Source organism: Athene cunicularia (genome assembly GCF_003259725.1).
Source record: "Athene cunicularia isolate RWA chromosome 15 unlocalized genomic scaffold, athCun1 chr15_part1, whole genome shotgun sequence".
NCBI lineage: Eukaryota > Metazoa > Chordata > Aves > Strigiformes > Strigidae > Athene > Athene cunicularia.
Window position 1 is genome coordinate 6,353,269 of NW_020799121.1, and position 11,194 is coordinate 6,364,462.

Here is an 11,194-nt window from a genome sequence, read left to right on the forward strand (position 1 = left end):
TCACAGAACCACCAAGAAGCTTCCTTACCTCCGTACGTTTTATGCAATTGAAAGGTTCCCTATTTAGTAGTCTTTTGGTAATTCTTTACTAATTTCTTCACTCGGAACTCTCTTGCATTTAAAAGAAAATTTGGGGTTAAAGGCTGTTCATTTAAAAATACAGAATTTTCAAAATATATTTTTTCTTCAATACAGAACTCAGGTAAAACTGCTGTCGTGGTTCCAGTGTTCAGCTGGCAGAAAATGCAAACAACTGCCAGCAGGTGTGTAATGCCCCGATGGGTGTGATCAGAGCAAATTTATCAGTTAGCATATGGAGCAATTTAAACGTTGAAAATAAGGGTAAAAAGTATCCATCAAAATACGGTCACGTTACGTAAAATGCTGAGGTCTGGTATTAAGCAACCGGTGTTGCTGTCAGGCTTATCCCTGCATGAGAATAAAGTATCATCGGTCACTAGATGGCACTTACGGGTCTCTCTGTGCTCTGGAACTGCAGCCGTTTCCGGCAGGTCTAAGTGTCTCGGGGTTTTTTACTCTCTGTTATCACACAGCAGGAACTTTGCCGCCAAATGCCGCTGGGACGAGCTTCAGAAACAGAGTTGTTGCAGCCGGTGACCCCTGCCTGCTCCTGTTTCACTCGGCCGGGGGGCGCGGCGCTTCCCCAGTATGCTGGGTGCAGACTTTGAGAAACATCAAATTAATTCTGTGACAATAATTTAGGAAGGAACCTGGAAAAATGTTTTCTAAAGCACCCTTGATGTTGGTTTTCATATTTGTACAGAAAAAACAATTCCTCAGCAGTTTTAGAGGGAAGGTCAGACGGTTCCCATTGACCATAGGAAGAGGTGCCCTTCCAGCACCCGCGGGTAGCCCCGGAGGAGCAGGCAGGTGAGTGGGTTCCTTTGCTCTCCAGCTCTCACTAAAACCAAAACTCTCCTGAAGCATTACAGTAGAAAAAGGCCTGAGTTTATTTTTCACTTAAAAGAATGATGATCATATTGAAATGTTTAATATTTTAAAAAATTATTAACCAAAACTGATTACATTAAACAGAGCGCTTTTGCGCTGAAAATTAGCACAATTAATCGAAAATATTTTTTTCCCATGTGAAAGTTATATGTGACAGGGCTACAGTTAAGAACACAGTTAAACGTATCATAGTTTTACCAGGGCTTGTGGAAGTTTGAATGCTTTGACGGCAGGAATAAAAATGGACAAATACAAGGACCTTCTGCACTTGGAACTTGCACGGAGTTGGTACATGGCCATCCCACGCATCTTTTGTGAGAAGCACTGGGCAGTGCAGGAACAGTTGCTGGTGAGCTCTCATACACAGCAGTTCCTGAAATAGCAGATGGGTCAACAGTTGCTGTTCTTGCAAAGTCATCCAAAAAAATAAAAAAGAAAAGCCTCTCTGAAAGGGCTGGGGCTGATGTTCCTTTTGCTGTTGTGGCTCAATGCCAAGAGGCAGTGTCAGTAGGAAGAGCCATGACTGCCGCTGGCTGAGCGATGGGTGGGATATGGCAGCAGAGACCACCACACTCAACCCGCGCCCTGACTGCTCTGAGCAGAGACGCTCCGCAGGGAACAGGCCCCTGCGCCCCTGCCACCCATGGGCAGGGCAAGGGACCGCCACCACGTGCTTTCAGGAAACCGCATGCAGAAGGTTGCCAGGTGTCCCATGGGCAGCCTACACCGAGCGGTTGCTCCAAAGCAGCACTTGCTCGCCAGCGTGGTTTTTTGCAGTTAAGTCCAAAAAGAGAAATGATCAGAACCCTCAGGGTGCCCCTGTGCTCCTCAGCCTCGCAGTGTCTTCGTGCTGCTCGGTGTTGCGTTGACAGGAGCTGAGCCCTGGGAGGAGGCCGGCCCTCGGCTGCCGTGCTGCACTGGAATGGTGTGCGAGGGGTGACGCAGAAGAGGTTTGTCGTGTTCAGAGCAGATACTGTGGCCTAAGAACTGCCACGCGAGGCTCTGGGGCCTGTAGCTGCTCACAGCCTGTTGCTCGTCTGTGAACATCCTGATGCCATCCCCAGGCTGTTCCGGCCCCTCTCAGCTGTACCGGGGTATCACACTGATAACAGCGGTCTGCTTTCTCAGGATGGTAGCAACTGCCTGTCTTCAGAGTAGGGTAACTGCACGTACATACGCTTGTTTACTTAAAGATCTTTGAACGAACAAAGCTGAATGTTCCTGGTTTTGTATTGGCTCTGCAGCTCTGGCTTAATTAACGTCTGGAGTTCATGGAGGCGCTCCCAGGACTGAGAGAAATCATCCGGGCCTTCCCCACAGCCGCCAACGGGTGGGACGCTGGGGTACCCCGGGTGCACCATCAGTTCAATCGTTACGGTCCCGCGCCGCGGCGCCAGGGCTGTGGGTGCCTCGGAGGGGAGCTGCGCCATGGCGGCATCGATGGCGCTCCAGATGGTACTGACGGACATGTTCTTGCCCATGGTGCTCAGACCTATGTAAATGTCTGGCCACCTGCACCCAGAGGAGGGAACACTTATATTAATGCTAACAAGGTGGTTAGAAAAGAGTGTGTTAGGTCTAGTGGATTGGGAATCAAAATTTACCTAAAACTTAAGATAGAAAGGTGAGGGTGGATTTTAAAGCTTTTAACTATAAACAAAAGTAAAATCAGAACTGCAAGCTGGCAATGCTTTTTCTTTCCCTATTGAAACCAGGGTACTGTTTCAAGCAGCTGTCCTTCAGCCTGACAGAAAGCCCCAGTACCAGCACTGCTGCTGTTACTGTATCTACGTGTGCTGTGCGACAGCACAAGGGTTGTTCGGCATCTGTGAGCTTGCAGGTGCATTTTGTTGGCACAAAAAGGAAGAGCAGAGCTAAACCGAGAAATGCCACCTGTCAAACAACTTACTATTGCTAGGCTAATTAAACCCTGAATAATAACCATCTCTAGATAATGACCCTCAGCTGTTTGGAAACACAAAAAGTGACTGAAATAAAATGGAAACCCCTGCTATCAAAGCATTCTGCTAGAATGTACCGAAGAGCCATAATAAAGACAAAACACTGGACCAAAGATGAGGCAATGGACACCAGCTAGAGGCCATTTCTTATGTAGCTTCAACACAATTCTTTGTTCAAGTCTGGCTACAAACCTCAGTTCTCCCAGCGTGGCACGTGCAAGCCCAGGGGGGGCCTGTGCAAGTGTATGCAGGGGCAGAATGAGAAAGTTCCTGGAAGAAACCAAGGCTGGAGTCTTGACTTGCGTGATCAAGGAAGAGCCTAGCTGAACACTCAGCTCTTCTTGAGAAGAGTGTAGGATTTACTTAGAAAAAGAAGTTTTGACTTTTTTTTAACTGTAAACTGTCTCATCTTGCCTTGTTGCTAGGCAGTAAGCACAGTCTTGCACTCTCCATGTGATAAATCAACTCGTGGGGCTCAGTGTGGTACCTCTTTGCACAGATGCTGAAACTGAGTTGCAGAGTTGGGTTCCCTGTGACTTCAGCTGACCCCACTCTTCTAACTTTCCTAGGTTTCCTCGTGTTACACATTTCTTTTGTAGTAGCCTGTCCCTCCTCAACTCCCCTGATGCCAGGGGACGAGGTGGAGCGTGGTGTGTGTCCCAGTGGCTGCAGCTGAGGGCCTGCTGTGGCGGTGGGTGTAAACACACAGGTCCCAGGGACGGCCCCACAGGTTCCTCCCTGCGCCCCCAGCGGCTTCTCGGAGGTAAACCGACACCAGCCCTGCCCCTTCGGTGGCGTGGGGAGCCCTGGAGCGTGCGGGGCTGCCACTACACTCCCCCACAGCGTCCCTGTCGTGAAAGCCCTGGAAGGAGGGTTACTCTCTCCTGATCAACTGCTCTGTGAGTTGCTGTGCCCATCTCTTCCTCAGAAATGGGTTGTTCGAGCAGTCTGTGTGCTCCAGTGGGAAAGGGCACAGTGAAATGCCAGCCTGCTGCCAGTGTTCGGAACAACATACCAAAAAAAATCCAAGAACTTTTTCAGTTCTTAGGAAGTAATGAAATCTGCCCCAAAGGACAGGTGACTGCAGGGGTCTCAAATGAAATGGCTTTAATCCATAAAATAGTCTGAGATTTTAGGAAAAATATGTTACTGGGAGAAGGGCTGAGCTTTTTGGGTTTGGACCCTGAGGTGCAGGTCACTGGCAAGACTTTGCTTAGAGCAGCAGTCCCCTGCTGGGGCATTGAAAGCTCTCTGAGCTGCCTCCCCTTAACAACACTTGTTTCTAATTAGTCTCTTTCCTGCTACTTAAAACCCTTTCTCCACTCCTCCACGAAGATGGAAAGTTATTTCTTGAAAAATTTCCCTAGATCATACTTTTAAAATTCCAGTGGTGATACAGCACTTCAGCCTCCTCCCATCCCAGCTGCCAGGCTAAAGCAGCTTCACTAGAAAGTCTGAGAAACCCACCCCGAAAAGAGCAATCCCTGTCAGGTGGGAAGTGAGTCATCTCTTCAAACAAAACTTCTTACTAAACCCTAGTGCCCCCAGCACTTTTGTACTCCTAAACTTCCTTGTAAGCCCCAAAGTGGAAGGAGAAAGGTGGTGTTCCATTCTGAAAAGATGCTATCAGGAACTGATAAGATCTTAAAGCTTTACTACAGAAAGGGTGAGTAATGCCTGTCTTACCTTATTCCATGCCTTGTAAACACATCGACTGTGTTAAAAGAATCTTCTTCTACTCCCAGATAAAAATCCATCAGGGACTGTGGAATCCAGTCACAGTTATGAAGGCCTGGCTCTATTGGGACACGTGTGTACTTAATGCCATATTCCTCTAACACCTCTGCAAATACGTGCCTGACCTCTGTAAGGAAAACAGAGAGCTGTAGTCAGGAATCAGATAACCAGCTCAGCATGTCCCCTGCAAGCTGTTAACACAGAGATGTCTTTCCTTTCCATGTGTAAGAAAATATAATCCCATTTGGTTTATCTTCTGCTGAAATGGTTTTCTTCACTGGGCCAGGAGTCCCCTTCTATACCAAGAGCATTACTCCCTCAACATCTGCTAGAGGTGCCTCGTCTTCCCTCCAGCACTGAGTCCAGCAGCCCCTGAAGGTTAGTGACTCTGGTCCTGGAGTGCACCAGAGGTGACTGCACTGTCAGGAACAAGTTCTTCATCAAGCCCCTGCACAGCCAGATTTGTTGTGAGGGTAAATTGCCAAGAGCAATGTTGTCCAGAGTGCTGGAGTGGGGAAATTTGGATTTTTTTTCTCACTTTTTGCTCACTCTGTACCACAATGACCTTATTTGCAAAACAGGGACAAAAGATACATGCCCATCTCCATAAAGCATGCTGAGAGCTGTAGAGATTGGTCTGGAAACATGACAGGGTGGTGTTCTTGTAGCACCTGAAAGAACTACCAGCTTTTGCAAACTCAAGCATTCCAGTTTAAACTGGCCTGTCTGGTGCTGGCCCCAGTCTGCCTCTGTCACTGTGGGCAGCAGCATGGAATTAGGATGCTGAGGTGAATTCTCAGGTTTATTGCCTAAACAGGGAGCCGTGGCAAAGCAAGTCCCATCTGAGCTCTCTCCGACTCCCTCACCTGCTCAGTGCTGGGAGGAAGAGGACTCCCTTCTTACCTGGGAGGACGTGGATGTGCTGGTGCCCGTCCATGTGAGGAGGTAGGTGACCCGTCAGCTCACGGAACAGCTCCACCTGGGCTTTTAGCTCCTGCTTCACCTGCGTGGCAGAGGAGGGTCAGAGCAAGATCTGTCAGCAGGTGGGATCAGGAGAGCACGGGGGGCTCATGGGGGGCTGCTGGAGGCCTTGCTGGCCGCTACTTGGACCTGGCCCTGGGAAGCACAAAGTGCTGTGATGTGTGAACGGACACGCAGTACTGCTGGGTGCCCAGAGCCTCCCCTGGGCGTGGGGCCTTTATGGTGTTGGTTATGTGGATGGTGCTGATACTGGCATTTTCTAAAATGCATAGGATGTCTGAACACTTGTTTCCCTTTAAAATGAAATGGGTGCTTGTATTCTGTAGGCAGTTTTGATCCCCTGAATACATCCTTGCTCATGGGGCAAAACCAGCATCTTCCTCGAGAATGGAAGCCTCTCACAAGGTGATGAAAAGCCTACTGCCTACTGAGCACTTCTCTGGCATTTTCCTTTCACTGATCTCTAGGTTCTCTATAATTATCTGTTCTAATGCCTGTTCTGCCCCCTCAGATAAGTAGTTAACAGGATGTTAACACGTGCAGGCACTTAAGCAGGGAGGAATGAGTACTGAAATGCTGCAGAACCTTTGGCAGAATTAGGCCCAGGACCCAGAAAGCCAGTTTCAGCTGCCCAGGCAACACAGCAAAGATTCATCTCTAAGCTTACTCAAAGCTGGGAATGGGGAAGGGTCTTCAGCTGTTATGTGCTGGTGTAAGTGCAGGCTGGTCTGTATCAGGAAAGCAAGTTGCACAGTTGTATGGGGCTTCTCCTACCTCTGACATATTCAGGAGACCTTTTGATAGAGCTGTTCTGAATCCCATTTTCCCGTGGAAGAATCCATCTTCATTGAGCAGAGAAGAGTTTGTCTTAAGCACCTCACATACAGGAGAGCCCTCGGAGAGGTTGGCATGCAGTCCTATTGGAATGCTGTGTCTGTAACAGGAATGAAGTATCTGTTAAGCTTTGCACCTCTACCTCCCTTACTGTGGCCAGAGGGGGAGATTTCAGTGGAAGATCTACGCTGAACTAAAAAGTGGTGGTGTACTCACTGAAGTAAATCTTTGTATCTCTGCTCTTCTAGAAAGGAAAGCAGAACGACACTAACCAGAGCAGAGTATCTCCAAGTAACAGCCCTGTGCAGTCCGCCAAGGGCCAGTCTGTGAGACTCCCCCAACTCTGTTACCCGCCCAGACTCGTGTACAGAGAGCAGCCACAAGGTATCCTGGGCTAAATGGTGTAACTGCAATAATGTAACTGCACTAAATGCCATAACTGCATGCTACTAGAACTGCCCTGCAGTCACTACTGTCTAACAGAAAAATCTGGACCTTGCAACCCTTTTCTAAAGCACTTCATTAGCCCTTGCTAGGTATTCCCTTGAGTTGTTCACCCTATTAAAGATGCTACATTTATGAGACATTTGAGTTTTACTTAACTTCTAAAGCTGCCCTTAAGTAGAATCCATATATAAACAGTGCTCAAGTCAGCTGTTATGGCAACAGTATAGGCTACAAGTGTAAATACTGTCTGAGTTTAAGGGTTTCCTGGTCCAAGAAGCTGCAGCTGAAATTGCCTGCAATGGCCAAGTTTCTGTCTACTGGTGCAGATGGTCCCTCGCTGAGTGACAAGGCTAAACTGTACAAGTAGCATCTCTCCCACACAAAGCATTACTGCAGGGAGGTGGGCAGTGGAAGTGTAGAGCCTTGCTAAGGAATCACAAGGGTACAATTTATTAACTAGTTGCGCTCTGCAACATTTAAAAAAAAAAAAAAAAAGAAAAAAAAAAAAAAAGAAACAAACTGGAGCTAGTGTATCTGCAGAGCTCCTCGCAGGCACAGGGCTTTGCAGAGTGCTGGTGTTTCCTTCTTGGTCTGTGCTGTGGATTCCCCTACAATAAAAACAGGACCTGTGAGTGCTCAGATTTGTGCTGAATTTCATGAGCGCTTCTGGAAGTCCTCAGAATCAGTGGCCAAAATGATGCTTTGAAACTTTTTCCAAGACAACCCCTGGCCTCTGGCTGACCCAGTAAGTAAATGACAGCACTGCAATGTTCCTTCTGCGCTGCCCAGTCTGAGTCATGGGGCAGAGTTAATTTCAAGGCAACAAGTCTGTGATGCTTTAAATCCTTCCTGGAACTTCTGCATGGAGCTGCTAAAACTGGGCATAGTCTGTCCCTGTTACACCCCTTGTATCACAAGGAGAATAACAAAAGTAATCTCCACTTAAGCATCTTCCCCTTCTGCCTGCTGTCCTGAAGCTGACTAGTGAAGCACCACGTTACTGGAGACAGAAGGGTTGTGGATGGATTGGCCCAAGTCAAAGTCATTGAGCTCCTTTTAGGTCCTAAGGCTTTGGCCTTTGTAGCACTGAAAGTCTTTTTTCCTGGTTCCTCCATGTCCTGTGCTCCAGGTGGATGCTGTAGTCTGTTGCTAGGTACTGCTGCTTCTCAAAGACATAAATGTAATGAGTCAAGTTGCATTGACAGCTCTGTGAAACAAAATGAGTCCATGTCTTTCCAGTCCACTCTGATTACAGAGCTTGAACATTTTCTTAATGGAGGAAACATGCTTCTGGAAAGAAAGGTCCTCTCTGGCTTTTCTGATTTGGTGATTTCTCTCCAGCAGGGCCTGATTGTATAATTGGTGATAAATGTTCATCTTGTTTCATACAGGGCCTGAGCACACTACGTGCATACTAACTGCTTGCTAACACAGGCACTGGAAGATGCTGTCATTGGGAGGGGGGGCCCTTAAGTGGGCAGCTGATAGCAGGACAGGAGGCAGCGACAGTGGAGAAGGGGTGCTGTGGCAGGGGGACTGCCCCGTGACCTGCTGTGTACTCTGCATCAGCCCAAAGGCAGAGGGGCAGCCTGTGGTTTTGGTTTGTTTTTTTTTAGAAGCCCACCCCAGATTCTTTATCGTGTCTCCGGGAAGCTCTGACTGCATCAGCTGATAGCACTGTTTGTACCACAGCCACTACCGTCTACAAGAGAAAGGATTCCTGTGTTACCATGAATCAGCAGATGGGAGACTCTCTTTGTTGAGCGCTCTCCTTCTCATGTATTGTGGGAGGGCAAGAAATGAACAGCTGAGCCTCTCAGTGTTGTCTCCCAGGAGCATCGAATGAACTACCTCCAATTGTGCCGTGCCTCAAATGCTGCGAGGGAGGCTATTTCCAGGAAAAGGCAAACCCCTCTGACAGGTGTGGGACACGGAGGAGCCAAGCACTGCGCTGCGTAACCTGAGAGCCGCTCCTCTGCCCCGGCTGAAACCAGCCCCTGCGCTGGGGAATGTGCAGAATGTGGAAGTGCAGAGAGAGCCGGCCTTGTTCTCGCTGTAAGGGGAGACTCTGACTGTAACATTAGAGCGTGTTTCAGAGCTTTGGCTAACACCAGCTGAATGTCTTAATAGTTTTCTCTTAGAGTTAGTCCTGGCTGGTTTGACAGACTGTCCATGCTGGGGCATCTAAAGAGGAACTGCTAGTGTTTAATGGCTCTGGGATACAGGGACTGAAACCAAACCTCAAAATGCAGCACATGAGAAACTTATTCAGAGATACTCATCTGTGGGAGATGCACAGAAGCAGGCATGCTGGGAAGGCTTAAGGATACGGGAAGGAGGACAGTGCAGCGGGCACAGCGGGGTTCAGCTGCTAGCTAACATTCTCCTGTACCTAAATACATGTTTCCTCTGAACGCAGTGAGCCAGATGATGCTCCTATTCAGCACCAAATGTCCTGCTGGCCGCTGTTCATTCCTAACACTCATGCAGTGTCAGGACTATCTGAAGTCCTAAGTGCAATGAGATAAAAACGAGCAGAACTTAAATCATGGTAGTAATTAGCTGGGCTGTACTTTGGGTGAGAGGGCTCTGGTCATGCTTTGGCTTTAAGACTGAACGAACAGGCTTTTTTACACACTAACTTCTACACACACTGGACTAATTCTTGCTCCTGAGTGGCTTTCACCACCAAAATGTAGCTTCTGCAGCCAAAGAGCAATGCCAAAACGTGCTGTACTGTAAAAAAAGCAGGAAGAAAAGTCAAGCTATGGGAATATCCTGGAAGGGCCCCTTTTTTTCAGAGATCAGATGATTGTTTCTGCTACACAAACATACTTTATCATTGCCCACATCTCTTCAAAGACTGTAAAGTATCTGCAGCTTTACTGGCTGAAATACTACAGCAGAGGCCAGCAGCTCAGGAAGCTTATATAGCATGTGATGCCTCACTGGGAACAGAGCTCAGTTGTGTGGGTTTGACCTCATACCTGCTGCTCTGCTCAAGTCCTTTATAGATGGGACAGGGTGAGTCCTGCTGGTCATTGCCAGTCATATCTAACTGCTAATTGCTCCACCCAAGAGTCAAAATAAAAGGATTGGCATTGAGCTTCAAGCAACAGTTTGGTTTCTGCAATAAAAGCACTGGAGTAACAGCTACGTTGCCAAAACAAAATGATGCTGAGGAACCTGCTTGGCATCTCAACTCATTTTGGTAGTTGTTTTAAGCAGCAGTGACCCTTCCACAATCTGTCTGGAGAGGCCTGCATCTGGGTGTTTCCAAGGCTGTCCCACTGCCCTGGAGAAAGCACAGATGTGAAGCAGGATTTAGCACAAGGGTTCAGTTCACTCCTGATAAAGCCAAAGGACAGTGTCTACAGATGCGTGCTCCTACAGCAGAAGGAGCATTAGGCTGGGCTGTCTGTGAGCTTGCTGACAAGAGGTAGCTTTTGCAGTCACTAAGGTTAGTCCATTAGTGTGCTGTTTCCACTGACAGTTGGCTGTTAAAGCCAGCCTGGCTCTGTGGTTCTCTGCTCAGCATCCCCTGTAGAGGTGGGGAAAAAAAGGAGATACCCTTACAACAAATGCTACAAGGGGCAACAAGGAATTCAGTCTGGAAAAATTTCTGAGTCAGAAGCCCAACCCAGTTATCAAACAGAGAGAGGAAATACAATCAACTGCTTCCTTTTCAAGTAGTTGCTTCTTTTGCCACACAAGTGCTCTGAGCAAATGTCTCTGCTGAGGCTTTTGTGCAGTTGCGATCGCTGTTCATCCATATCCGGAGCAGCCAAGGGTCCCTGGAGACGGTTATTATACTGAGTCACTCTTTAACGTGGCCTCAGCTTTGCACATTTCTGAGCTTGGTGGCTGCATGCCCCGCATCCTGCCTGGCCACAGCATGGTCTCTGTGAAGTCCCTGTGTTCTGGGAGCAGCTGCGGTGGCTGTGGGAATTACGGGCTTTGCCGAGCACAGGCCCAGTTGTCCTGCTGAAGGCTGCGTGCTCTGGCACAAGCATGGCACCTACCCTTGTTCCTTCATGGGCAGACAGATCCCACCTTCAACATCCTGTTTGTATCCGGGACATTACTGGTTTCAGCTCAAGTGTGACACAATTAAGAGCCTCATGTAAATGTCTGTATCTAGACATCCTGCTTCAGTAAACATCCCGGTGTCCGACGAGACAAAGCAAGGCTGTGCTTTGTGCGAAAAAGTACACTTCTTAGTTTTTCCATGTGGGCATTTGCATACTTCCCCCCCCCCCCCC

General features: G+C 48.2%; 1 protein-coding gene across 1 annotated transcript in view; it reads right to left on the reverse strand.

The window, feature by feature from the left end:
* Positions 1-184: 184 nt before the first annotated feature.
* The window catches only part of YDJC (YdjC chitooligosaccharide deacetylase homolog), a 16,734-nt gene continuing 5,724 nt past the window's right edge, over positions 185-11,194 (reverse strand). Inside the window, exons 3-6 of the mRNA XM_026860032.1 lie at positions 6,426-6,585; positions 5,574-5,673; positions 4,620-4,797; positions 185-2,484 (exon numbers count right to left, since the gene is read on the reverse strand). Coding sequence (XP_026715833.1) covers positions 2,160-2,484; positions 4,620-4,797; positions 5,574-5,673; positions 6,426-6,585 — 763 coding nt within the window. The 3' untranslated portion in view covers positions 185-2,159. The remainder of the gene's footprint in view (positions 2,485-4,619; positions 4,798-5,573; positions 5,674-6,425; positions 6,586-11,194) is intronic.